We start from the raw sequence: 27922 nt of genomic DNA, 5'->3' as shown, positions 1-27922 counted from the left end.
GTCATAATAATATTATTAATTATAATAAATTTTACGTTATAAATATTTAAATTTCATACTATTTGACATACTTATATAAGTCTCTTACCATTATTTCTTCAAATAACATCAAATTTAGCACAAAAAATTTATTTCCGAACTACATAACATCTCAAACTTACTTAATGAAGTATCATTCTTTGGACAACATTACCAAACAAAACAAACAATTGGTTTATCAAAGTTTGCGTGATTCGTCTATGAAAAACATTAACAACCACAAATGAAGAGGAGCTTCTTTGTTTAGAAATGATTATATTAGATGAAAATGAGACAACTATATTTGTGGCACATGTAATCAAATACCACAATATCCAACAACAAGGTAACCCTATATACTTTTCATAATCTCATCTATCAAATTATTAGTTACCAACCCAATACTTATTTCATTTCAGATCAAAGTGCCACAACAATTTTTGTACTATTTAAAAAAAAGTGTTGGGTACAGCTTCAAATCTAATGACACTCCAGAAAAATAATAACATTGAAACACCATCCCAATTGAAAATTTGTGCAACCTTATATTTATATTTGAAGTCAAAGTAAATGATTTTAATCTCAAAAAAGATTGTCAACAATACACTGTTATCAAGACATTTATTCCAACCAAAAACACTGAACCTCAACACCCATTACAATAAATAAAACAGATAATATTCTAGAAAAAAATCACTTATTCAAGACATCATTTTTGTTTCTAATTTAAATTATTCATTGATTATAAGGAACCAACTTCGCCAACACTAATATCATCGGACAAAAATCACATACCCATCAAGAGATTAAGGAGACATATAAATTCAAGACACAAGAACATGCATGCAACGACGGACCCAAAAAATTCTAGGAGTGGGGCAAATATATATATATATATATATATATATATATATATATATATATATATATATTAAATAAGTTTTGTTAAATATTATTAATTATACGGAGATATAAAAATTAGAAAGAGTTAGGAAATACTTTTATTCTTAAAATACTATTCATTGTATATAATTTATAAAAAAATATTTTTTTATTTCTAAAACTTAAAATTAAAATATTTTTATTAAACTATAGATAACTTATTATTCTAACTAATTTTTTTATACACATTGAATAAAAAAAGACTGAATTAAGTTAATTAACTGGCATATTAACGCTCAATGATAAATTAGTATTTATAATTTGAAATTAGAATTATATATAAATACTAGAAAAATTAAATCTTTATATAAAAAGTATGTTTATATAAAATAATAGAAACATAATTTATAATTTTTTTATTTCTTTTTAAAATAATTAAATTTGTTATATATTTTTTAATTTAATTTTGATATAATGTTAGATAAAAGATTTTATACATCTGTTTAGTTATATATTGTAATTAAAATATTTTTTATCATTATTTTTAAAAATAAAAAATATTTTAAATTGGTAAATTAATCAGTTTATTTTAAAATTTTATATGCAACATAAGTACATATAATAGAACAAAAGATTAAAAAAATAAGTAATAAGGATGAATAGATCGAGAATAAAATAAAATATATAAAGTCACGAAAAAAATAAAATATTAAATTAATACCTAAACTATAATTGTTTGAATTAAAAATTATAATTAAAAATATAAAAAAGAGAAATAATAAAACTGAAAGATACATAGAGTCATGGAGAGTGTTCATACCCTGGCCCAATGATAAAGGCCCAGGTCCAAATAGAAAGGCTTAATCCGAAGAAGTAAGCCTAGCTAAGCACCGACCTTCATATAAGAAGTCGGTGTTGACTACGACTTACTTCGAAGAAGTCGGACATGAGGTTGGCTGGCGGATAAACACTCATTTGAATGAGTAACCGTCCCTAAAATCTCTCTAACCGCTTCATCAAGCCATATCTTAACCTCCCTAAGATAGAGGGACGGTTAACACCCAAAAGATACGGCACTACTCCAACGGTGGTTATTGGCTCACCAATATAAATACACTGACACCCCTCAGGTATGAAAAGGTCCAATACATTCTAAACCTACTTAACCCCATGCTGACTTAGGCATCAGAGTGTCTTTGCAGGTACCACCCCCCATTCACTCACGCACACAAGTCGGAAGGAGGCTCCAGCGTGCGAACCAGCTCAGAGACTACCATCCGCGGGCGATTGGGCCAACCAATGTCATCTATTCTGTTAATCTCCGGTTACCCACCGTAACATTGGCGCCGTTGCCGGGGACCCGAGAGATCATCCATCGATGGCGGACAGATCCCACGAAGAAGGCCATGTGGAGACAGACTCTGAGCAAGAGAATCTGGACACAGGCAATAACGATGTGGACCTCGCCCTCCACCAGGAAGTGGATAATCAGCATAGAGAAGGCACCTCCGGGGTAAAAAACCCGAAGGTAAACTCCTCAGAAAGGCGCGAGTCAGAGAAAGGAGGACCATCCCACGTAACTGAACTCATGGGGTTAATCCACAGCCGCCTGGAACAGTTAGAACAAGAGCGGGAGCGGCAAAAGGAAACCGAAAAGAGCCTAAAAGAGGAGATGGAACGACGAAAAGAGTTGGAAAGAAAACTCTTGAAGTTAGAATCCTCCCTCAAAGGTCGTAACTCCCGTGATGAACAAGAAGAACTGCCTTTAGGTGGGGAGGATCCTTTTAGCGAGGACATAATGAGAGCAAAGGTTCCGAGGAACTTTAAAAGCCCTGACATGGACCTCTACGATGGAACCACGGATCCAAAGCATCACCTAAGTAATTTCAAAAGTCGGATGTATCTAGCCGATGCTTCCGACGCTACGCGATGCAAAGCTTTTCCGACCACTCTATCAAAAGCAGCGATGAAGTGGTTCGACAGCCTCCCCCCGAGGTCGGTTACTAGCTTTGAAGACCTCTCAAGGAAGTTTTTGATGAGGTTCTCAATCCAGAAAGACAAAGTGAAACATGCACCGAGCCTCCTGGGAATAAAACATGAGGTCGGAGAATCTTTACGAGCCTATATGGAAAGGTTCAACAAAGCATGTTTGGAGATTCAAGACCTGCCCACAGAGGCAGTCATAATGGGGTTAGTCAATGGACTCAGAGAAGGTCCCTTCTCACAGTCCATATCTAAAAGACACCCCGTTTCTCTAAGTGATGTACAAGAAAGAGCTGAAAAGTACATCAATATGGAGGAAAATTCCAAATTGAGAGACCTGAGCTCGCGACTTGGGGTCCCTCCCTCAACAAAAGAGAGAGAAAGGGAAACCAAGAAAAAGGAAGAACTCGGTCTCGAGAGGCCAAGGAAATATCACTCTTATACTCCCCTGAAAGTTTCTATAGTGGATGTATACAGAGAAATTTGCAACACTGAAAGACTGCCACCCCCTAGACCCATTAAAAATAAAAAAGGGGGAGTCGCAGCGATTACTGTGAGTACCATAAAATATATGGTCACTCCACAAACGACTGCTACGACCTTAAAAATGTGATAGAAAAGCTGGCCAGAGAAGGTCGGCTTGATAGATATCTCATAGAAAGGTCGGACAGTCATGGAAAGAGAAAGCGAGATGATATGGATAGAAGAGACCCACCACCGCAGACTCCAGAAAGACATATCCATATGATCTCAGGAAGGTTTGCGGGAGGGGGACTCACCAAATCCTCTCGCAAAAGACATCTCAAAAGAGTCTACCAGGTCGGGGAGGAGTCACCCGACCTTCCTACCATTTCATTCACAAAAGAAGATGGGCAAGGAATAATCCCTGGACACGACGATCCAGTGGTAATAACTATGATCCTAGCAAATGCCCATCTCCACAGAACCCTAGTAGACCAAGGAAGCTCGGCAGACATTCTCTTTAAGCCTGCTTTCGACAAGCTAGGGTTAGATGAGAAAGAGTTGAGAGCCTACCCCGACACCCTATACGGATTAGGGGACACGCCAATAAAACCACTAGGATTTTTGCCCCTTCACACCACTTTTGGAAAAGGGGAAAAATCAAAGACTCTGAGCATAGACTTCATAGTCATCGACGTGGGGTCAGCATATAATGCTTTAATCGGCAGAGCTACCCTTAATCGGCTCGGAGCTGTGGTATCCACTCCCCACCTCTGCATGAAATTCCCGACCTCAGCGGGGATAGCAACGGTAACGGGAGACCAAAAATTGGCAAGGAAATGTTACAATGAAAGCCTAAATCTGAGAGGAAAGAACAGAGAAGTTCACACAATAGAGCTCGGCGGCGCAAGGGCCAGAGAAGAGTTGCGACCACAACCGGGAGGAAAAACCGAGGAGATACAGGTCGGCAAAGAGAAAGGGAGAAACACTTATATAGGAGCCGACCTAGAGGAAACTCTAAAACAAGGGTTGGCAAAACTCCTAAGAGATAATTCCGACCTCTTCGCCTGGAAGGCCTCTGACATGCCTGGGATTGACCCCGAGCTCATGTCCCACAAGCTCTCGGTTTATCCAGGGTCCCGACCCGTACAACAAAGAAAACGCAAGCTCGGCCCAAAACGAGCCCTAATAGTAGAAGAGCAAGTACAGGCGCTCCTGGAAGCCGGCTTTATCAGAGAGGTCAAGTACCCAACATGGCTAGCCAATGTAGTGCTAGTCAAAAAACAGAATGGCAAATGGAGAATGTGTGTCGACTATACCGATTTAAATAAGGCATGTCCCAAGGACCCTTATCCCCTACCAAGTATTGATACCCTAGTGGATTCCAGCTCGGGGTACCAATACTTATCGTTCATGGACGCCTACTCGGGATATAATCAAATCCCGATGTATGAGCCAGACCAGGAGAAAACTTCATTCATCACACCTAGAGCCAACTTTTGCTACGAGGTCATGCCATTCGGATTGAAGAATGCAGGAGCCACATATCAAAGGTTGATGAATAAAGTATTTTCCCCCCACCTGGGGAACCTAATGGAAGTATACGTCGACGACATGCTAGTAAAAACCAAGAAGGAAGTCGACCTCTTGTCCGACCTCTCACAAGTCTTCGACACCATAAGGCTGCATGGGATGAGGCTAAATCCCGCAAAGTGCGCCTTCGCGGTGGAGGCAGGAAAATTTCTAGGGTTTATGCTGACACAAAGAGGGATTGAAGCCAATCCCGACAAGTGTAGAGCCATCCTAGAAATGAAAAGCCCGACTTGTTTGAGAGAAGTCCAGCAGCTCAATGGCCGACTTGCAGCCCTCTCTAGATTTCTGGCGGGATCGGCGCTAAAATCCCTTCCACTATTTTCCTTATTAAGAAAGGGATGCCAGTTCAAATGGACTCCTGAATGCGAGGAGGTGTTCCAGGAGTTCAAAAAGTTTTTAAGCCAACCTCCTATCCTAACCCGACCAGTACCGGGGAAAGACCTCGTTCTGTACCTATCCGTAGATAACAGGGCTGTCTCGTCAGCCCTGATAAAAGAAGACGAGGTCGGACAACATCTAGTCTACTTTATCAGTAAAGTACTACAAGGCCCTGAACTAAGGTACCACAAACTAGAAAAGTTTGCCTACTCCTTAGTAATAGCCTCACGAAGGCTACGACCTTACTTTCAAGCTCACACAATACGAGTCCGTACGAACCAACCCATGAAGCAAATCCTCCAAAAGACGGATGTTGCAGGAAGAATGGTTCAATGGGCAATAGAACTCTCCGAGTTCGATTTGAGATATGAAACTCGGACAGCAATTAAAGCCCAATGCCTCGCCGACTTCGTGGCGGAATACGCATCAAGAGGAAAAACCAACTACATGGGAACTCTATGTAGACGGATCCTCCAACAAAACGGGAAGCGGCGCAGGCATAATATTGGTAGATGAAAGAGGAACCCAGATAGAGGTTTCCTTAAAATTTGAATTTCCGGCTTCAAATAATCAGGCAGAATATGAAGCCTTGATCGCCGGACTAAAGTTGGCAGAAGAAGTCGGTGCTACAAAGGTAAGGATATACAGCGACTCACAGGTGGTGACCTCCCAGATAAGTGGAGAATATCAGGCAAAGGACCCAAACATGAAGAGGTACTTGGACAAAACTCTGGAACACCTCGGGCATTTTGCGGAAACCGAGGTTAAACACATAACTCGGGACTTAAACAGCAGAGCAGACGCCCTGTCCAAGTTAGCAAGTACCAAACCAGGAGGGAACAACAGAAGCCTGATTCAAGAAACCCTCCAAGAACCCTCCGTAGCAAAAACAGAAGACAAGCAAGAAGTACTTGAGGTAACAGGTTTAAACCTCGGATGGATGAACCCTCTAGTCGAATACATAAAATTCGACGTCCTCCCTAAGGAGGAGAAAGAAGCTAAAAAGATCCGAAGGGAAGCACAACACTACACCTTGGTAAGAAATGTCCTCTATAGAAGGAGGATATCAACGCCATTGTTAAAGTGCGTACCGACCTCAAAAACTCCCGAGGTATTGGAGGAAGTACATAGTGGGATCTGCGGAAATCATCTCGGAGCAAGGTCACTAGCCAGAAAAATAATCCGAGCTGGATTCTACTGGCCGACCTTGCAGAAAGATGCCACAGAATTTGTGAAGAAGTGTCAACCATGTCAGATACATGCGAATTTCCACGTGGCTCCACCAGAAGAGCTCATCAGTATCACTTCTCCATGGCCTTTTGTAAAATGGGGAATGGATTTGTTAGGTCCTTTTCCCCAAGCGCCAGGACAAGTCAAATACCTGATCGTGGGAATAGATTACTTCACAAAGTGGATAGAAGCAGAACCATTGGCCACCATCACCGCTCAAAGAAGTCGCAGGTTCCTCTACAAAAATATCATCACAAGATATGGGATACCTTATTCCATTACTACAGATAATGGAACCCAATTCACCGACGCTACCTTCAGAAGCTTAGTAGCCAGTATGAAAATCAAACATCCGTTCACCTCGGTAGAGCACCCACAAGCCAATGGGCAAGCCGAGGCAGCCAACAAAGTCATACTGGCAGGGCTAAAGAAGAGACTACAGGAAGCAAAAGGAGCTTAGGCTGAAGAGCTCCCTCAGGTGCTATGGGCTTATAGGACAACCCCCCAATCCGCCACGGGAGAAACACCTTTCCGACTAGTCTATGGCGTAGAAGCCATGATACCAATAGAAATCAATGAGCAAAGCCCAAGGGTAGTTCTCCATGACGAGGTCGGAAACGTACGGGGACACAAAGAGGAGCTCGACTTACTCCCCGAAGTCCGAGAAGATGCCCAGATAAGAGAAGCAGCCTTGAAACAAAGGATGACTACAAGGTACAACAAAAAAGTCATTCGAAGAACATTCGCCCCTGATGACTTGGTCTTAATCAGAAACAACATTGGAGTCAACAAATCAGGAGAAGGAAAGCTCGCCGCAAATTGGAAGGGACCATACAAAGTCAATGAAGTTTTAGGAAAAGGTTATTATAAAGTAACCGACCTGAACGGCACTGAATTACCAAGGTCGTGGCATGCTTGTAATATGAAAAGGTACTACAGCTAAAAGCGAACTCTACTCCCTGATGTACTCTTTTCCCAACTTCATGATTTTTTCCCAAAAGGGTTTTTTTCTGAAGAAGGGTTTTTAACGAGGCATCATAGTAGAGGCTAAGGGAAGATAGGCTATAAAAACCCTTAGTAGCAAGAAGGTACCTCCCCAATAAATAAAGATCTTTTTCATCTACAATATCTCTTATAAAATCCTTTTTATTTTTTATAAGTCTTTCTACGAAACGCGCCGACTTAAGCTCGACAAAACGTGAAAATCTCATGAACCGACCTAAATGGTCGTCAGGATAAAACGACGAGGTACAAGTCGGTGTAAAGAGGTTATATGAGTTGAACGTGAAAACTCGGGGACAATCCGACTCATAAGTCGAAATGAGAACCCGAGTAGAAAAGCTCAGAAATACTCCGACCCGTAAATCGGAGCGAAGAACCGAGTATAAGAGAAACGTATCGCAAAAATAACCTAAGTCACAAAAACTCACTAAAACAAAGTCGAGTATAGGGGATAACAAAAAGAGATTGGAAAACCTAGGAAAAGTTTAAAGGCTGTCCCAAAAGTCCTTAAACAAGAAGCTCAGAAAAACAAACAAGCCAAAAGGAAAGGTTTTCAAGAAAAGATCAAGAGGACTTCAAAAAACCAAAAAGCATACACGCATAAGGTAATCTAAACCCTTATCCCAAAAGGGTATCCATTTTGTTAACTTAAAAACCCTCATCAAAAAAGGGTATTTTTTAAAATATTTTGTTTACGGCCTGGGGAGGCCAGAAGAAATTGTTCAAACCACACAACCAGTTATAAATAAATAAAGAGTTTAAAAATGGGGGGGCCCACAGGCCGGACCCCCAAATAGCCAAAGATCATTTTTTCACAGCAGACGGATCGCCACCACCAGAATCGGGAGGAGCGCCACCAGAAGCATCCATGGGAGATGAAGAGATCGGAGGAACTGCTGAAGAACTCGGAGCGTCTTTAGAACGAGGAGGAGACTCGATAATCCTCTGCCCCCGAGTCTTCAACTCTAACTCAGAAACGATTACGGGGACAGGAGGATCTACAATGGCACCGTAAATAACAACTTTGTCGGGATGTAAAGGAGAAAGATCCAAGTCGGGAGCAATAACTCTGACCTGCTCCAGGAAGATCCTCCAAGACTCCTCGGCACCATCGGCAATAGAGTCCTCCAACTCCTCATACGCTTTTCGAGAATTCAACAGGTCAGTCTTCATAGACACAAGATCTTTGAATAAGCTTTGATAGCTGGCCTGCGCTGTTTTCCTCAGATCCATCTCCATGTTGCATTGGGCCTGCAAAGCCTTCCCTTTCTCCCGGAGGGTATCTCTCTCCTCCCTCAGCTTGGCAATTTCCTTCCTCAACTCTCCCTCATGCTCTTGATATGCACGAAGCCTTCCTTCCAGCTCCTCGACTCTCGAGGTCATCCCTAAAGAGCTGAGAGGAGCCTTTTCGAAAATATCCAAGAGCTTGCCATAGACCCCTGCCGCTTTGAGACTCTCCTCGATCATAGTGGTAAGGTGGCTCCGAACAGACATATCATCCATGCCTATACGAGCATGAGGATAGATATTATTTCGGACGAACGCAAGAGCATCCGCCTTAACCTCACCAGAAGAACCAGACTCTAAGGTCTTGCGCTTCTTAGGATCAGGGGAAGGTCGGACGACGGGGGGCGGCTGAGAGGGAGCTGAAGAAGAAATCACCATGGGATTGGAAAGAGTCCCAACGTTCCGAGGAGGAAGAGGAGGAGAGATAACCCTGGCACCACCAGCCCGAGCGCGGGACTTAGCTTTAGCCTCCTGGACCCTCTGGAAAGATTCTTGAGCATTTGTCTTTGCCATTTCTGAAAAAGAAAACAACAGCTAAAGAATCAAACAAGTCGGGCATTTCATTTAACAAGTCGGAAATCTAACAGACAAGAGAAAACTACCTAGTTGCGATTGGATAAAGGCCGGAGACCCTTGGAGAAACCTTTTAGTATCCAAATATGGGGCCCTCCCCCATACTTCTCGGAGGAACCCCACAACGGCAGCCTCTACTTCATCCAGGTCATCCAGACCATATTTCTCACAAGGGGAGGCCTCCAGCCAGTATAAAGGAAAGCGAGGAGAAGAATTATCATCCAGAAAAAAGGGGTGATGACCCTCTACAGCTTGCACTTTGAAAAAGAAATTTTTAAAGTCATGAAAAGATTCGTCGAAAAGGGTAAAAATCCTCCGACCTTGTATGGCTCGGAAGGAAACCCATTGTTGTTTATTGTTCAGCCCACTAAAAGGCTTGGTCATATGAAAAAGATGGAAAAAGATTTTCAGAGAGGTCGGGAAATCCAGAGCATGGCTAATAAACTGATAAATTTTCAAGAAACCCCAAGAGTTGGGATGAAGCTGGGTAGGGGCAACCCGACAATGCTGCAAAACAGACATCTCAAAATCTGAAAAGGGTAGAAAGACGCCCAGACGGGTGATCATGCACTCATACATAAAGAAGAAATGGGGAGCCGTTTCGTTAGCTCTCCCATTACAAACTCGGTCCTCTGAACTAGGAACCAGCAATTCATACTTAGGCTCATCCTCGTCCGAAGTACAGAGCCGGTGGTGGGTGCGAAGATGAGTAATAAACTCCGCATCAACCAACAGCTCCTCCCCTAGAACAGTAACATCGACCCAATCTACGGAGGCCATTTTATTTCTCTAAGGAAAAATGAAGAAACCTACAAAGGGAAAAAGAAAAGAAAAAATAAAAAACAAAGGTCTCTAGAGAGGAGAAAAAAGAACCAAGCAAAAGTCCACAAACCTATTTCTCTACAAAGTAAAGTCATACAAAAAGTGCGAAGAAGGAAAAAGAAGCTAACCGCTTTCTGAAAATGAAGGTTGGAAGAAGCAGAAGTCTCCGAAGCACGAGAACACAGTACAAATAAATGCAGCACAAAGAAAGAAGAAGTTTGAAAGATTGCAGAAACGGAAAAATGAAAGAGAGGAAAAGTATTTATAAACATGCTAAGGGGCATAATGGTAAAAACGGAGCAGTCATTAATGAGAGTGCACCGTTATCAAAGCCATCAATCCCTAAATGCATCCCTAACGGACACGACGCTTAAATAGACGTAACTGTCAGAAACAAAAGGTCGCGAAAATCACGTCGGTTTAAAAACCCGTGTTTCCTCCAAGAAAGTCGGCTACGAATCCGAGTTGAATACTTAAACCCAAACCCCTAAAGAGATCTTGGGCTCAAGTAGGGGCACTGTTCATATCCTGGCCCAATGATAAAGGCCCAGGTCCAAATAGAAAGGCTTAATCCGAAGAATTAAGCCTAGCTAAGCACCGACCTTCATATAAGAAGTCGGTGTTGACTACGACTTACTTCGAAGAAGTCGGACATGAGGTTAGCTGGCGGATAAACACTCATTTGAATGAGTAACCGCCCCTAAAATCTCTCTAACCGCTTCATCAAGCCATATCTTAGACTCCATAAGATAGAGGGATGGTTAACACCCAAAAGATACGGCACTACTCCAACGGTAGTTATTGGCTCACCACTATAAATACACTGACACCCCTCAGGTATGAAAAGGTCCAATACATTCTAAACCTGCTTAACCCCATGCTGACTTAGGCATCGGAGTGTCTTTGCAGGTACCACCCCTATTCACTCACGCACACAAGTCGGAAGGAGGCTCCAGCGTGCGAACCAGCTCGGAGACTACCATCCGCGGGCGATTGGGCCAACCAACGTCATCTATTCTATTAATCTCCGGTTACCCACCGTAACAAAGAGCTATATAAAAATTGGAGAATTTAAAATTTATTTTTTGATGAAAAGAAGATGACCACTAAATAAGGAATAAAAAAAGAAAGTTGAAAATATAAAAATAAGAAAAGGGTTTAAGAGAATAAAGAAGTAACGGTACAATAATTAAATTTGATTAGGTTAAATAATAATCAAAATGATAGAAAAATAAAAAAATAAATTTAAAACTTTAGCTAATTGAATTTATTTTATTTGTAGTGGGGTCATTTAAAATTTAAAGTGGGGGCATATTATATATAACTATATTTTTAAAACAAAAATTAATAACACCGTGGGGGCAAGTGCCCCCTCATTGCTGTGCTTGGGTCCATCCCTGCATGCAAAGATGGAACAAACAACACAATAGAAAGTGCATACAACTCAACAATTCATAAAGAATATGTCTTCACAAGAATCTATGACAGAAAGAAGAAAACAACAATTCTAATAACAACCAATAAAGAAAAAGGAGGACGAGCACTACATAAGAAGACTAAGTCCATCAACAAAATCAAATGTAAAAATTAAACCACCAAATAAAAATATTACTTTGTACAATTCTAATATCCAAATCTCTTGTAGTATAAATATTTTAAATAAAACACCTTTTAAATTTAACTTTAATTTACATATATTTAATTTAATTCTATAAAACATATTATTATATAATTTACCGTCCCGCGCATCGCGCGAGTGTTATTCTAGTTCTTGAAGAATCTTTTGATTGATGAATTGTACATCTTATAGGTTCTTAGAAGATCTAATTTTTAACTAGATGTATACCTTCCTAAGCGACAGAAATTACTGTTAATGCATTCCCATGGAGTTACAAATCCACAGGGTAACATAGAAGATTTATTTAATTGTTGATTAACAAATTATACGACACAGACATGCTATAGAGATTACAGAGAAATGATATACAGATTCATATGCCCTCTCATTTGAAGGGTGAGTTTCTATGCAGTTTTGTTTTGTTTGCTTATATTTTCTCTTTGCTCCTATCAGTGCTTATCTTTCCATCCATTAATGTAATGAGTTTTCCTATACAGGGTTGTCACACAATAAAAACTTCCATCTTGCTAAGCTTAATAAACAAGTTATTGCCCTACAGACAATACTAAGATTTTGCACTAAAATATGCCTTTGGTAACGTTATAATTAGTTTCCATAATCTCCCTAGCGGGAAGGGAAGCCTTGAAGCAACAAAATGGCAGTTTCTACTGTTGGCAAGTTGGTTAAACAAGGTGTTGAGTTGGTTGACAATTGTAAGTCAATGCAGCAGAGGTGCAGTGCAGTTAGTGCAGCTGTTTTATAAGATTTTACAATGATGAGAATGATGATTTCTTACTATTAACTCGACATTATTCTCCTACTATACATAACAAATTAAATAATGATCGATTTCAACCAACAAAACAAAACTTGCATTATTTTATGTGAAGAGCAACCTCTATATGGTAATTACATTGTTCTCTATAGCAGAATATCCTTAATTTCTGAGATTCAATGCACTGATTTAGATAGTCTCCAAAGAAGACAACAATCTGTGATTCATGCAGCAGTCAGCAAGGATTGTGAAATTATTATCCTACAGGCTTGACACTATCTGAAAGGAAAACATATGATGTAGTGGACTTAATAGAAATTAAAATTTTTGTCATGCACTTGTTGCTTAAGGACAAAACCAAACTCCTCTTGGTAATCTTGTACAGCTGACTTTACAACAATCTTTTTAAATTTTTCTCCAAACTCTGACCATTCAGCTTTGATTTTTTCCTGGTTTTCCTTTGCCAAGTCATGCTCATGTTGCAAACGTGGTACTTTCTCCTTCATCACATCCATTTGAGCTTTGAGTGCCTTTCCTTCCACATAGACATCTCTCTTTCTCTTTCGAGTCTTGTTCTGTTCTTTTCGAGAAGCCATGATGTTAGCATTAGTAGTTCTGATTTGCTTTTCTAGCTCCTCTTTCATTTCCTCCAAACGTGCCAACTTTTGCCGCAGTTCTTTTTCTGACGCCACCGTATCATTGAACTGATTCTTGTTATTTTCAAGGTCAGATTTTAAGTTATCAGCCCTCAACAGCTCTGAAGCAGTGGACTCAACTTTCATATTTGCTTCAATGTAGCTACTACTACAATGTGCAAACACAGTTGAAGCTTCAGATATCAATGCTCTCATGGCACCTGATAAACCATCATTAGCAGACAAACTGGAGAGATAATCTAAGCTGGTTTTCATGATGCAGCAATGTTGAGCATCCAAGAACACTGAAGCATCATTATTATTGGTGATGAAGTCTAGTGCTATTTTCAGTGCTTCCATGGTCTCTTCATTTGGAGAAAATGAAATAACATTGGTCTCAGCATCAAGAGAAGCATAGAATCCTTCCATTTCTAGATCATCAGCATCATCATCTTGGCTCACATCAACTTGATTCCCAAAAGATTCATCTGTCGTCGTTGGCAACACAGTGCAACATGTTTTGTGATGAAATTCTTCTCTAATAGCCATTCCACTTAATGAAGAGGGAAATAATGGAGCTTGAAGGTTTTGTGTCTCAGCCAAAAATGGGGATTGAGAATATTCTGCCAGTATATTAGCAGGGTGATCCAGCACTGCTTGGGCTAATACACAATATACAAGATGAAAAAGGTAAAGCGAAGTCAAATAGTTTATTTTAAAAAATTCAATGCATTTAAATAGAATATTTTACTCATTAAGAGTTAGAAGTTTATATACTTGTTTGATGAATGACATTATCAATCAGAGTAATAGGAGCTTGTCAACTCTTACCAACTTCTTAATACAGTTTTTTTTTTTTCTTTTTCAATTAAGACATGGGCAGCAGGAAAGAAAATATAGTCATAGTTGAGGAGTGTAAAGCGCAAACCAACTTTTGCCAAGTGAAGAACAGAAATTATGTATAAGTCAAAGGAAAGAAACCTGTCTCTTCATCTCTAATGTTGTAGCTTGTGGATGTTAATTGCATTAAATTTGATCTCAGGTGAGAGTCCAAAGGTTCTTGCCAACATTGACGCAGGGATAACTCCTTGCTATACATCCATAAATCATCATTACTTTCTGCAGGGATTCAAGCTTTATGAAATGCCCAAATATATAAACTACATGTAAGACAAAGTTTAGGAAGAATAATCAAGAGTCAATTAACTCTTCACTTTCTCTCTTTACAAATCTCTTTATTAGAAATTAGTTATATGAACATCTTAAAAATAAAAAAGGCTGCCAACACATGAGCACACAATCAAGACCAGAAAAAGAGCAAAAGATAGAAAGGGATTGAGATGTCTTGTTTTTGAATGTTTAAAATAAAAACTTCAATTGTTTACCCCCATCATTAGAAGTATCATTACTTGCTAAGCTTAACAATGTTGAATCTGAACCATAATCCCTTTCTGAAGATGCATGACAAGGCAGGTCAATGTAGTCTAAGCCCAACCTTAGTGTACATAAATCATCAACACATGGGCCTATAATGCAAAGCACATGAATAGTCACAGTTTATATGTGCTACAAGCAGAATAAACCTGGTTGAGTAAGAAAATGACAAAATTGATCAAGCACCTTGCCTATGCCGGTCAAGCAAAAAAGGTAATTAATTACTACATATATAACCTTAGCTTATCTTTACAAATTACTATTTTTTGGTTCCAAATTAGATGTTACTTTGAATTTTCTCTACCTAGTAAGAAATAAGCTACTACTTGATAAGAAGTATAACTATTCCAAGTTTTATGGATTTACACGGAACTCACAAATAACCATTTAAAAAGAGTAATCTTAGGTGGACCCATGAAAATGAAAATGAACTCATAAATGAAATGGCATCAATGTAAATTACCTTGCACACTGGAATTTGGTTCCCTACTCACATGATCATTCAATGAAAAACTCATTCCTAAAGGAAGATCCAATGAAAGCCTCCTTTCATGTGATGCCATATACTTCTGTTGTTGCATATTTACCTGAAAATTTCCCATGATCAACTCTTCTTTATGCAACAGAGGATCAATAAATTGAATATTCTCCATGCTACTTCTATCTTTGTGAAAATAGATTCCAAGTTTCTTGATAGCTAGTCCCCTTTGGCCACAAGACTTAATTTTACACACAACATGATTCCATTCATTTTCTAAAATCACTTCATTCACTTTGGATTTCATCAATTTTGGATCAGTAATAAATATATGATCCACTAATTGATTGGATGTCTCCACTGATTCAAGATGTTCCGCTTGACCTCTGCTGCTGTTGATGATAAACTCCGGACAAATGTGTGTACACGAAAAATCAACCGCAGGTCCAACAAGAACACATAAAGAGATTTCAGGAAGCTTGTTGCGAAACCAGAAAGAAATTGAATCATTGTTGCTACTATGCTCCACCCAATTTGGGATGCTACTACTTGGAAGAACAAAATCCTTGGCTCCATCCTCATGCAATTCCTGTTGGTCAAATACATTTCATACTTTTAACAATATGTACTGCTTTGGTTCCAAAGAAGTTTTCATTTGAAACAAATTGATTACTAGAATTACTAGTCTGTACAATAGATAGTTATTTGAAACTGGAGATAATATTAAGAATATCAATTTTAAATGATCAAGTCCAATACATAAGGATAGAGGAACCTTGTTAAGTAACATGTTTTTGCTGGCGTAAGTCAAGGATATGCAGTTTCTTGCAGAGAAATACTTTATGTTTGGTGGAATCCCTTTAATTTCTCGAAGTTCTCTGCAGCCATTCAAACTAAGTGACCTCAAGGAGCAAAGTTCTTTGAGGCTTTCATCAAGAACAGTGAAATTATGCTCTGACAGGTCTAAATCTTCCACATTGCGAAACCAGGTAAGATAAGTTGTAAAAGATTCATGGAGCAAATCTGGTAGTTTGCAGGCAGAATGTTTTGCCTCCAAAGGTGCCATTGGACTCCCTTGTTCTTCTTCAACATCTACTTCAGACCTCTCAGAAGTCACTTTCTCTTCATCTGGAGACATGACAATTGGGGAACTTAGTGCTGGTGGGGAACTTGCTCCATGTTTTATCATACTTGAATGGCTAATCAAACAAAACCTTTTAATAGCAGATGGCAATTCTTTTATCAGAGTACCATCCGAATAAATTGTTAGTATATTCTTTAATTTTCCTAACATTTTTGGAAAATGTTCAAGACTAGAGCACCCTGAAAGACAGAGATGTACAAGATTGGTCAACTTGATAGATGGAAATCTCTTAAGCCTCCTGCAACCTTGAGCACTCAATACGCTAAGTCTATCTAAGAATACAATTGATTCGTGAATTTTAATTAACTTCAAGCACATATTCAATGATAGGTTTACTAAATTTGGGACCCCGGATATATCAGGTATCTCTTCTACATTAGAATGATCAAGATTTATGACCGTCAAGCTCATGTACTGCAACAAAAAAAAAAAAAGGATGTCAAATGATGAAAAACCTTAAAAGATTTTTATTGTCATATGTAAAGGTTTTGGATGAAAGAATTTTAGACTAGCCTTTTGCTTTTCAAGAAACCTAACTGACTGTATACTCTTGCCGGATAATTGGAATATGACAAGTCCCTCCGGATGAAAATCAAGTGGTAAACAAGGTGAAGGATATTCCTCCCAATTCAACACTCTTAAACAATTTGGAAGATACTTGGGACCTTGGGAAAAATAAGTATGTCTAATAAACAGTGTTTTGAGATTTCTCATTTTCTTGAAAGCCTCTCCATCCCATCTTATTACTTTTTCAAACTTGGGAAAATCCATATGTATCATTTCAATTTTGTCAGATCCCTGTTAACACAAAACAACATCATTACGTGTATAAATTATATATGTTTCAGGACTTTATTACACACATTTAGAAAAATATAATATCTACTAATTCTATCCAAAGAAGTCAGAGAGCTGAAAATTTTCAAGGATAATAAGAGCACTTAACTAAACCATTCATACTTATCTTACCATATTCATTTCAAAAACTTGAACTATATCTTCAAGGAGCCATAATCGACTACGCTTCCCAGGCTTTTTTGGTGATTCTTGACGCACAATTTCTCTACCCATGTCTTGAATGAGGGCATGCAAGATTATTCCACGATATGCATCCATTTTTATTAGTGATTTTTCAACCAACACTTTAAGTCCATATTCCAAGGAGTCGACATTATGATGAGCACAAAGTATCCTTTTGACATCTGTCAATTCACATTCTTTGAAACAACAAGCAATATCAAGAAAAATTTCCTTCTCAAATTCCTCCAATCCATCAAAGCTTACCTTAAGCACATTTTGTATCTTTTTATTGGGAATTTTTCTATATTGATCTAATGCAGACTTCCACTGTTCTATACTTTTGCCCAGAAAGTTGGATCCCATAACTTCCAAAGTCAATGGTAGGCCAGAAGCATAAGTTACCACACTGCTCAAGATGTCTAAGTAACTTCGATCAACTTTGTTAGTTTTTAAAGCTTTGAAACTGATCAATTCTAGAGAATCTTTATCATTCAACTTATCTAACTCATATGTTATTCTGTCCTCATACCTTGATAGCAAACTCGTGTCCCGAGTTGTGATGATAACTCTACTACCAGGACTAAACCAATCAAGATTTCCAGCTAGAGCATCTAATTGCTCTTGTTGGTCAATGTCATCTAGAATCAAAATAATTTTCTTTCGTTGGAGTTTTTGCTTTAACATTGATATTCCTTCTCTAACACTCATCAATGTAACTTTATTTTCTCCAACTAGTTCAAACAGAAGGGTCTTCTGCAGATGTTTTAATCCATATTTATTTGAATTCTCTCTTGTATTTTCATGGAAACATATATTTTCAAAACATAAAACTGCAAAATGATTGACAAGCCAATTATACACTGCCACAGCAAGTGTTGTTTTACCTATTCCACCAATTCCATGAATCCCGAGCACGCAAACTCCATCACTAGACCCAACATTCAAAAGAGAAATTACATTTTCCACTTGGGAATCCAATCCAACTGGGTGATCTACAATAGGTAAAGTAGCACGTTTAATCTCTATTGATACATGTCCAACAATCTTGGCAACAAACTTGTGCTCATATCCATCCCTGCCCAATAAGAATAGTTGTGTGTGAAGTCATACATACACTAATGCAATATGACCATGTTTATGATAAAGTAATTAAGGATATCATTTTTTTTGTTACGATATAAATTTAGTTGTTAATTAGATTCATATATAGATTGTTCTCCAAGTATCATTAGTTTTGTTTTATCCTCATGTTATTAGTAATAGCCCATCATCTTTAAAAAATAGACCCTTTTGCAATCCTTTTCCCAGGATTCATACATAGTTTGTTTTGAATTAGGAATTTTATTTTATATGCTGATCTTGTTTCTTGGAGCTCTCTTAAAAAGGATAGCAGAGAAGTAAAGAAAATAATTTAAGAAGGAGGGTACCCGTGTTTGAAATGATAACCAGACAAGTCTGCTATTTTCTCCAAAGCAATTTTCCATCTCTTAAGCCTCTCGAACTTGAACTTGTTCTCATGCACAGCCAATGCTTCTCCATAAGTCCCTGTCTGCTTCCGCACATCAGAAGGATCCACGTCATAGAAAACAGGAATAATCAACCTGCCCTTTCCCTTAACACAGTCAAGAATCTTGACAAGTTCATCCAAACAAAATGAAGAAGAAGCATAATACTTAGAGAGCACAACGATTGCGGCCCTGGACTGTTGGATTGCAGTGAAAAGTGAGGATGCGATCTCCTTCCCTCTCCCAAGCTCCTCATCATCAATGAAAGTCTTGATTCCCCTATTTGTGAGAGAGTAATAGAGATAGCCAGTGAAGCCAGAACGGGTATCCTCACCTCTGAAGCTGAGAAAAGCATCATAGGTGAAAGGAAAGTAGGAGGAGGAGGTGGTTGCTGACGCTACACATGCCATGATATTACATTTAGCTCGCTACAAACACCAACTACAAGCAAAGGTTTAATCTTGCAAATAAACTCCACTTTCTCTATCCGCTCATTTTTTTTGATATGAGAAGCATATGGGTGTTAGAGATAGATGTGGAAATAACTTTTTTTTAAACAGTGAGTTAGAAATTAGATCATCTGATTTCTTCATAAAAAAATTATGCTTACTAATAAAAAAATTATGCTTACTAATTAGACAGTCTGATTAATGTAAAAGAGAAAATTTAAATTTTAGTGAAAGTAATGGAATCCTTCGATTTGCATCTAAAAAATTAAAAAAAATGATTTGTGTACTTAAAAATCGAACGATTTAATTTGTGCTCCTAATCATACAATTGTGTAAAGTACCTATATACTTCATATCTAGATTCTACATATTTTCCTTCCCACATCTAAATTAAAAAGTGTCCTCTATCTTTTTTTTTTTTTGGTTGAAAATAGATGCCGCTAACTTAAACCAATAATTAATGTCTTATCTTTTACATCACGTAAAGGTTACAGATTGTTGGTAGTTACTAGGTAACTAGTATTAGTATTACCAAAAAGTTTCGCTATGTGTTTTCTAACATGGTTGAGTTGACCATCAAATGAATGCACTGAAGAGAAAATTAATTTGTTTTTTATTTATATCATATGATAATCATACTAATAAACTTCAAGTTTTAAGCCGTTGGCATATATATTTTTCCTTTTCTTGAAAGCTACTTAGATTAAAATGTGTTATCAATAAAGCGTAAGTAAAATAGAGATTATTTTTCATCGATCCAAAAATCATAATGGAAAGTGATAACTCACTTATACAAAAAAATAATAAATAAAAAAAATAAAGAAAATATATCTTGAGATCAAGTTAATATTGCTTTGCAAGTTCTATGATATCATTTATAACAAATTTATGATTAATTATAACAATTTCAAACGTAAATGATTGTTTTTAATACATGACTATAAACTTTAACACACATATCTTTATTAATTTTTAAAAAGAATATATCAATATTTCTTATTTTCAATCATTGTAACTTGATGAAAAATAAACACCAAAAATAAAATAAAATAAAAAAATTACATAAATATGAGACCTAGTTCACAAGTTCTTAATAGCTGAGTATGCTTCAACATGAGCATCATAGCATTCACCATCCCATGAAAAGTCTTGTGTCATTGCTTCTATCATTCTTTGTCTCCACTTTGATGGGTTATTCCTCTATGGACACATGAAAGTGAAAACAATTGATCAGTGTTCTTTAATATTTAACTATACAACATAAACTTGGAAAGATAAAATGATGATGAGAAACTACATACAATTTCATCAACGGCAAGGTTAAGAGACATGTTTCCAAAGGTTGAGTTGATTAACTGTGAATACTTAGTGGCCTCTTGGTCATGGTGAATGAAGTTCCTATCAAAAAGTATAGCTCTTGTATAAATAAATTATGCAAGTATCACAAAATATATATACAAAAAAGGTGAAAACTCAGGTGCAGTCAATTACACGTGAAGTTGATAATTGAGAGCCGCTAGATGATTTGACTGATTTGACTAAATTTTTATCTAACGACTCTCAGCTATCAACTTCACGTAAAATCGACTGCACCTGAGTTTTTACGTACTTTACTTTTATCTATTACTGTCATTCTTTTTCTGTAAATCTTTAGATTAATGTATTGGATATAATTAAATCGAAATACATTGATCTAAGAAGGTACAAAAAGCGATCGCGATAGATTTTTCGAAATTACTATTATGGGACAATGATTACCTGTTTATAGTAGCTTCACAAAGATGTGTTATTGGAGCTGCTCCATATCTTAACGCTTTGAGCTTCACACATGCAAAATATGAAAATCCTATCATTGAGCTATCATATTACTCACCAAATAACAATACATGAAAATTTCCACTTCAAACTATACTCTCTTCCTAGATTATGCTTTTAATGCTACATCAAAATATGTAAAATTCATAACAATCAAATGCTAAACATTCACGAGAGGGAAAATAACTTGCAATAAGAACCTTCTAGAAATACTTTATGTGTAGTATGTCATCAAAGTTAAATGGATGACAGGAGAAGAAGCTCTTACTGGGATTTCATCAGTAGGATCAAGAAAAGATTGGCACAAGATGATGTCAGATCCTGCAAAGACTAAATGCAACAGAGCTTCATCGTATTTGACCACGATTCGAATTTTATTATCCTGCATATCACCAAATAATTAATAGAAGACATCGCATGGCGTGACATAATAAATATATTATTCATAGAGCATTTCGACAACGTAATATCAAAATTAAGGAAATTAAAACACCACATAAATGGCATTTAAATTTTCATTCAAGATATGCCCCAGCAATTTGACAAGGGAGCTAGACTGAGAACCGAGATTCGGTGCTTTGCCATGGTAATCAAGAAATACACACAAGAAAATGAGGGTAATCTAGAAGCTACCTTGATCTCCTTCTTAAGCCCTTCCAGTGTCTGGTTCATCACTGATCCTTCATTAGTCCCCATGAATATAAACTGCACAGAATTGAAATATATCAATAAACAAAAAACTGATCCTCAATGGTAAATCCTCCCGGAGAAGGATTTTCCATTGCCAGAACCATTTCATACAGAACCTCTTTGCTTTGTGGTATATTTCATTATTGAAAAAAAAAATGTCCACCAATAAATCTTATGTTTGTTTGATGAGCCAACAGAAAATTCATATGCATTCTGTGCTATGTTATGACCAAAAAAATGTTGACCAATAAATCTTATGTTTGTTTGATGAGCCAACAGAAAATTCATATGCATTGTGTGCTATGTTATGACCTTCCTCTTATCACCACTACTGAGAAAGTACAAGTTCTAATGTTCTATAGAAGAAGCAACCTGGATGTTCTGCTGCCTAGCATGCAAGATGATGCCCTTCATTTTATGCACATCAAGTTCAGCTCCTTTCGGAAAAATGCATGCAACCTGAGAAAGAAAATTTGGAACAAACAAGCCAAGTAAAACCATGTGTGCAAAATCTATTAATACAGCATGTGCTAATTATAAAAGTTACTATTAAGAAAACAATACTCAAATAAGTCCACCCTAAACTTAATTTGGTCACAAACAAATCTATGAAAATTTCCATAAAAACGGCTTAGGGAGTGAATAGAGGCATGAGTTGTATTCTATTTTCATATTTTTCCCATTTTATCTCCAAATTCTTCAAATTACATACAAGTAGATCTTGTTTGCAGTTAACCTAAGCGGCAAACCGCCCTACTATTTGATGGAAATGTTAATTCCATAATTCCGATTCCTAGTGAAGAGCCAATGTCACAAGGTGTTAAACAGTGAAAAATCAACACATATACAACTTTAACAGTAAAGCATAGAATATATCATTGTCCACAAACTAAATATTTGCAGTGTGTTTGAGCTTTAATTAGCATGAAACAAATGGCTTGATGTATTCCATGAAACTAGGTCTTGTATAACCCTGCTAGCATATGGTATAGCACACAAACAAGCAAGGGTTAAAAGCAACAAGGGGCAAGACACTTGCAAGAATATTAGAAGCACGTTCAGATAACCCCAGCTGCTGCTGCAATCTAACTTTGCAAACAACTTTTCCATTCATATTTTCAGCATTAAAATTTTCTGGTAGAAAAGAGTCTGATGAAGGATCCCATGTTGATTTGTCAAATCCATAGGGAGCAATGGCCAACTTGTCCCTGCAACCAAACACAACTTTCCTTCAACCAGTTCTCTCTGCTAAGATAACTGTCAATTTCATACTGATTTGCAAGGATACTGAACATCCCCACCTCATCATTATACAAGAGAGGAGAAGTGTGACAACAAGATACTTACCAATGAATATTTAAAGTAGGTTCTAGACCATGACTCAGATTATGAACCATTGTGTGTTTCGGATGGACAGATGACATTATTAAAACTCTATTCGAATAGACGACTCCCCCCTGCAAATTTGACAGAATACTCAGTGATGGACAAGTCATAAAGTGGATATACGCTTCAAGTTTCTAAAATGTTTTTTGGTTTATCATATGATATCATTCAACAATTAATGACCGCAACTTGACGGGGTATTAATCTAGCAAACAAGTTGATTGTACGCATAAATTAACCTGCAAGCAGAAGCATTTATTCTGTCCCACTTACAAGAGAATAATGACCCTGCCTTGCTATGAGATACAAACTAAAATGATTCTTTAAATTCACAATTTAATACTAAGGTAGAAGAGAAAGTTCTAGGCTTCTTATGAATCCTCGTGAAATGGGAAAAGGAGGAATGTTATACGCACAACTTTATGTGTACACCTTCTACTTTTGGTATCAAAGTGATTCATCTGATTCTAGAGCTAGAAAAGAAAAGCCTGATGAGTTTTTCAATAAGAATCTTGCAATTGTTTGAAAAGATCAAGAGTAGGAGAAGACTAAGTAACTTTACCTTCAAAATATTGACACGTTCCATGTTGATGTTGTCTTGCAAACGATCAGGAAGATTAAGTCTTTCAGGATCAAGCCCACATAAGGCCAATTTATCTGGTTGCTCAGTACACTATAACATATATGGTACATCAAGTAACTATAAGATTGACATGTACCAAAGAAAACATAACTCCATAAGCAAAAGAGAATAATTTCTTCGCATTGACAATGTAAAACAACTTTACACTAGTCAATAGAAATATGGAAAGTAAGAAGACATCATGGTGGATATATTATCATAGTGTGTAAATTTCCTGCAAATTAAATGCAAATTTCAGACGGAAGAAATGTCAAGATTAAGATAACCTACTAGCCTGTGAATTGAAGCCGTGGCATGTCAGTAAAATTCTGGTATTCTCAAGTCCCTAAAAAAGATTATTGAAATCTCATTAGGGTCAAATGGCATGATCTCAAGATGTTCCCAAGAAAAAAAACCATCTTCAGCTTTCAAGACTTAAGTTTTTATTTTTTGAGTTATATTCCAAGAATCAAGAAAACTGATCTGTTCTTGAAGTGAAAATTTTATTGAATCTTGAGGGGAAAAAAAGTTTCATCACTATCCAAATACTTTTCTTGGCGCAGTTGAAAATATTCAAAAGATACAATTAACTAAAAATCAGAAACCTGATTAGCGAATATATCCCAGAAAAGAGGCCCAACAATAGCAGTCTCCCAGTTATGCAGATGCAATACATCAGGCTGCTTCCCACATTTTACTATATAATCCAGTGAGGCGCGAGAAAAATAAGAGAACCTGAAGAGCGAAGAAACAATAAGATACTATTCCATGATTCTTGACAATTAGAGAGGACAAAATTCTTTGTTTTGATAATTTTCACTTTCCTCTCTCAACCAAAAAGTAAAATACCAAATAGAGACTAGCTATGCCCATTCAATCTCTTTCTCAGATGGTGACAAGCAAAATATGTTGACAAGGAAAAATATTAAATGGCCTCAGTCCATTCACCTACCATTATTTTGATCTTTCGGATTTAATTATCCATTTGTATGCTAGTGGTGGCACAATGTAAAATATATATTTTCAAAACTAAAAAATTAGAAAAATCAAATTTGAACAAACTATCATCCTTCCAATTTTTTACTTCTTAACTATTTAAAACTTCTGCATAAATTTGACATTGATTCCTATAATGTTACTTGCAACTTTAATAGATGAAAAGTAACATGTGAGGCCACTCACCTTTCGAAATCGTCTGGATAGCCATTTATCATCTCACGACTGAAAAACGATGAGTAGCGCAATGGCTCAATCAACGTGACTCCAATGCCATGAACAACACTGTCACACAGAGAACATAGATGAAAGGAAAAACAGTATCTCCTAAAGAAGAAACGCGGCGTAAAACTTCAATTCAAATATCTTTTAGTAACTCTTCTGTCCCCAACCATAAATATTATGAAATTTACTTTATATGAAATAGAAGGTAATTGAGTATACGAAGAAAGTCAAACTAACCCAGTCCAAATTCTGTTCTCATGTAATTGACCATTAAAATATGAGTAAGCCTCTATGGTAAGTTTACGCAAACCTTGCACTTCATCTAGGTTCAAAGAAGCATACCTACAAGGGCATCAGTTATAGCCAAAAACATCAGCGTTATAAATAGAATAATGGACATGCAACAAAATAGTTTCAAAAGCCTCATGCTGAATTAAGCTACAATTACTTGGATAAATAATAAGTAACAGAAGCAAAAAGGAAAATCAAAGGAACAAATTTCTTCATTACTTTGGCATTATAACCTCAACCAGATGCCCCTTTCTTTGAAGTGCACGGGATATTCCAGTCACATATGATGCTATAGATCTATTAGGGACCAAAGGTGCCATTTCTGTGCAAATGTGAACAATATGAAAACCACTCCTGAATAAAGTTGATACAAAGAGATCAATCAGATTTAAAATATCTTTGACAAAGGGAAACTGTAGAAAATTGTTGTGAGGATCAAAGAAGAAAGAAGAAAATTGCCAAATGATGGCAGGATTTACTTTTTGCTTCCATATGAAAACTGACGAAGTTCCCCAAGAAGTTCAGAATCTCCTTTGTTTGCAGTAACATTAAAAACATCATATACACCCACTTTGTGGCTTATCACCAATCTTCTTAATTCAGATGCTTCCCCGGGGCTAATCACATTGTTAAGGACCATTGAGTCTATCCGAAGCAGCAAATCCGAACAGACTGATTGGTTATCTGGTTTACAAAATGCAACCAAGACATATATTATTGCTAAAATCAGAATCATAATATAACTTAGTTAGCACAGATATGAAAGATGACATGACATCAGAAAATGGTTACATGACATGAATGAATTAACAATTGACCAAATGTATTGCATGAGCCACAAAAGCAAATGCCACGATGCAATCACCTCTACAAGCACCAGCCATCTTTTCCACTGTTAATTTCTTTACCATACTGAGTAGAGACTGTTTTTCTCTTTTTGTTTTGTTAAGTTCGTCTATGGCCTTGAGCCGCTCCTTGTTCAGGTATAGTATGTCTGCATGCCATAAGAATAAACAAAATGGCTATAAGTTGTTAAACACTTGGACGGAGCACAGATAGGTATACTAGCTAGTGAAGGAACTAACTCTGCTGAGCTTCTTCGAACATACCCGAAAAATCTGGCTTTGCATGGTCATCACCGGTTATTGACTATAAAGATTGTTGATTGATAAGGGAAATATCAAGACTAGCAAGGCAGTGGAACGCTTGCAAAATAAGAAAAGGAGAAACTGAAAGGAATGTGAAGAATGCAACATAATTGGAACTACAGCAACATACCTTAGATTTCTCCACATTTTTATCACCCTCAATCTCTAACCTAAAACACAGATCACCAAAATTAATTCCAACTAACCCTCACCTATGTTGAGAAAAGTAGCAAATGTTGAGAGATAACACTTACCTATGTTCATGAAAGCCATTGACATCCTGATTGTTCCTAAGAAGAATCACACAGGCTTGTGAGATGAAATGCTTCAATTATGATCAATCAATCAATGCAAAACAAGAAAAATGACAACTTTGTACTCAATGAGGCTTCAAAGTGGGATTTTGAAGACAACCCACTAAGATTATCATTAAAAGACACAAGAATTATGGTACAAGAAGTAACAACAACGCATGAACTGTGAGTAGTTACCTCAAACAACGGAGAGGTGAAAGCGTGGATTGTTTTGAAAATGAGAAGCAAGGAGATGAAGGAATCCCAAGAGCTGCGTTGAAGAGTGTTGCCATCATCACAATCACTGATTCACATCCACTATTTCATAGAAAAATGGCCTTGCAGTAACATGATATATAATTGATCATGGCGTATAATGTGTGCCTCGTTGAAGTCACCACCACAAACGACAAAGACAAAGCATCATCACATTCACATGTCATCAGCTCTGAATTTTCTCAGCCGTAAAAATTGGATTTTCGTAACAAAAATTCAAGCCTTGATTTTTGCCTAAAAGTTTGTTATGACAAATTCCAAGAGGGAAAAAAAATTAAAAATAAGAGTTGATTAGGTTAGCTTAAATGGAAGGTTTATAGGAGAAAATCTTGGTCATTTAATATTTTTAAATTTCTATATGACAGAATTTTGTGTTATTAAAAAGTAGATTCTAGACGTGATTCTTTGGAACATGGGATTCTAAAAAATTATTGGAGAAAAATTCTATTGTACAATTAATTGGGAACAAATTAACTTTTATTTTTAGTTTTACGACTTCGTTGGAAACAAATTCATCTTTTTTATTTTAATGAATTTGGTGGGACGATTTTTTTTTATTTCATAAATAATAAAATTTAGTGGAAACTATTTGCCAATACAAAATAAATAATATCTTTTATTTATTTTACTGCCAAATAAAAATTTGTTACAAGAATTTCATTTCTATAATTTATATTGCACTTTCAACCGACAAAAATATCAAAACATTCTAAAATAAATAATTATTCATTCACACAATTTTTCACCATAATTTTTCATTCTCTTAAAAATAATATTGACGCTTCACAGTGTGATTTTATTTTATATGCTGTCAATGGATAGAAATTACTTTTATATATATATATATATATATATATATATATATATATATATATATATATATATATATATA

General features: G+C 36.9%; 2 protein-coding genes across 8 annotated transcripts; both read right to left on the bottom strand.

Annotated features, from left to right (window-relative positions):
• Positions 1–12697: 12697 nt before the first annotated feature.
• LOC112747389 (disease resistance protein RPS6-like) lies at positions 12698–19400 on the bottom strand. Of its 2 annotated transcripts, XM_025795374.2 has the most exons (8): positions 18762–19377; positions 17284–18409; positions 16828–17112; positions 15946–16728; positions 15156–15759; positions 14644–14784; positions 14240–14377; positions 12698–13920 (listed from the first exon to the last, which is right to left on the bottom strand). In XM_025795374.2, the coding sequence occupies exons 1-8, from the start codon at positions 19247–19249 to the stop codon at positions 12932–12934; spliced, it is 4554 nt and encodes a 1517-aa protein (XP_025651159.1). In that variant the 5' UTR covers positions 19250–19377; the 3' UTR covers positions 12698–12931. The 2 variants fall into 2 exon arrangements, with proteins under 2 accessions (XP_025651159.1, XP_025651160.1); XM_025795375.3 differs by lacking the exon at positions 14644–14784 and having other exon boundaries at positions 18762–19400.
• Positions 19401–20229: 829 nt separating this feature from the next.
• Positions 20230–27361, bottom strand: LOC112747388 (probable starch synthase 4, chloroplastic/amyloplastic). 6 transcript variants are annotated; one of them, XM_025795370.3, is made up of 20 exons: positions 26953–27361; positions 26716–26751; positions 26592–26631; positions 26399–26462; positions 26179–26307; positions 25793–25997; positions 25533–25667; positions 25260–25364; positions 24984–25082; positions 24407–24536; positions 24097–24147; positions 23742–23852; positions 23141–23250; positions 22833–23001; positions 22166–22252; positions 21737–21808; positions 21372–21485; positions 21047–21108; positions 20590–20686; positions 20230–20488 (listed from the first exon to the last, which is right to left on the bottom strand). In XM_025795370.3, the coding sequence occupies exons 1-20, from the start codon at positions 27048–27050 to the stop codon at positions 20369–20371; spliced, it is 2034 nt and encodes a 677-aa protein (XP_025651155.1). In that variant the 5' UTR covers positions 27051–27361; the 3' UTR covers positions 20230–20368. The 6 variants fall into 6 exon arrangements, with proteins under 6 accessions (XP_025651155.1, XP_025651156.1, XP_025651158.1 ...); XM_025795371.3 differs by having other exon boundaries at positions 26423–26462; XM_025795373.3 differs by having other exon boundaries at positions 26423–26499; positions 26953–27319.
• Between the last annotated feature and the right edge of the window lie 561 nt (positions 27362–27922).

The sequence above is a fragment of the Arachis hypogaea genome, chromosome 15, assembly GCF_003086295.3.
Source record: "Arachis hypogaea cultivar Tifrunner chromosome 15, arahy.Tifrunner.gnm2.J5K5, whole genome shotgun sequence".
In the NCBI taxonomy this organism is placed as follows: Eukaryota; Viridiplantae; Streptophyta; class Magnoliopsida; order Fabales; family Fabaceae; genus Arachis; species Arachis hypogaea.
The sequence above is the reverse complement of the archived record's forward strand: the minus strand, read 5'-3'. Positions and strand labels throughout refer to the sequence as shown.

Coding starts and splice junctions, on each gene's coding strand:
- LOC112747389 (XM_025795374.2), bottom strand. CDS start 19,249: ATGGCATGTGTAGCGTCAGCAACCACCTCCTCCTCCTACTTTCCTTTC. Junction 14,378..14,643: donor TGATACTTCTAATGATGGGG/GTAAACAATTGA, acceptor GAATCCCTGCAG/AAAGTAATGATGATTTATGG. Junction 13,921..14,239: donor CATTAGAGATGAAGAGACAG/GTTTCTTTCCTT, acceptor ATTGTGTATTAG/CCCAAGCAGTGCTGGATCAC.
- LOC112747388 (XM_025795370.3), bottom strand. CDS start 27,050: ATGATGGCAACACTCTTCAACGCAGCTCTTGGGATTCCTTCATCTCCT. Junction 26,463..26,591: donor AAAATGTGGAGAAATCTAAG/GTATGTTGCTGT, acceptor CAATCTTTATAG/TCAATAACCGGTGATGACCA. Junction 21,486..21,736: donor GGCTTAAGAAGGAGATCAAG/GTAGCTTCTAGA, acceptor GGTGATATGCAG/GATAATAAAATTCGAATCGT.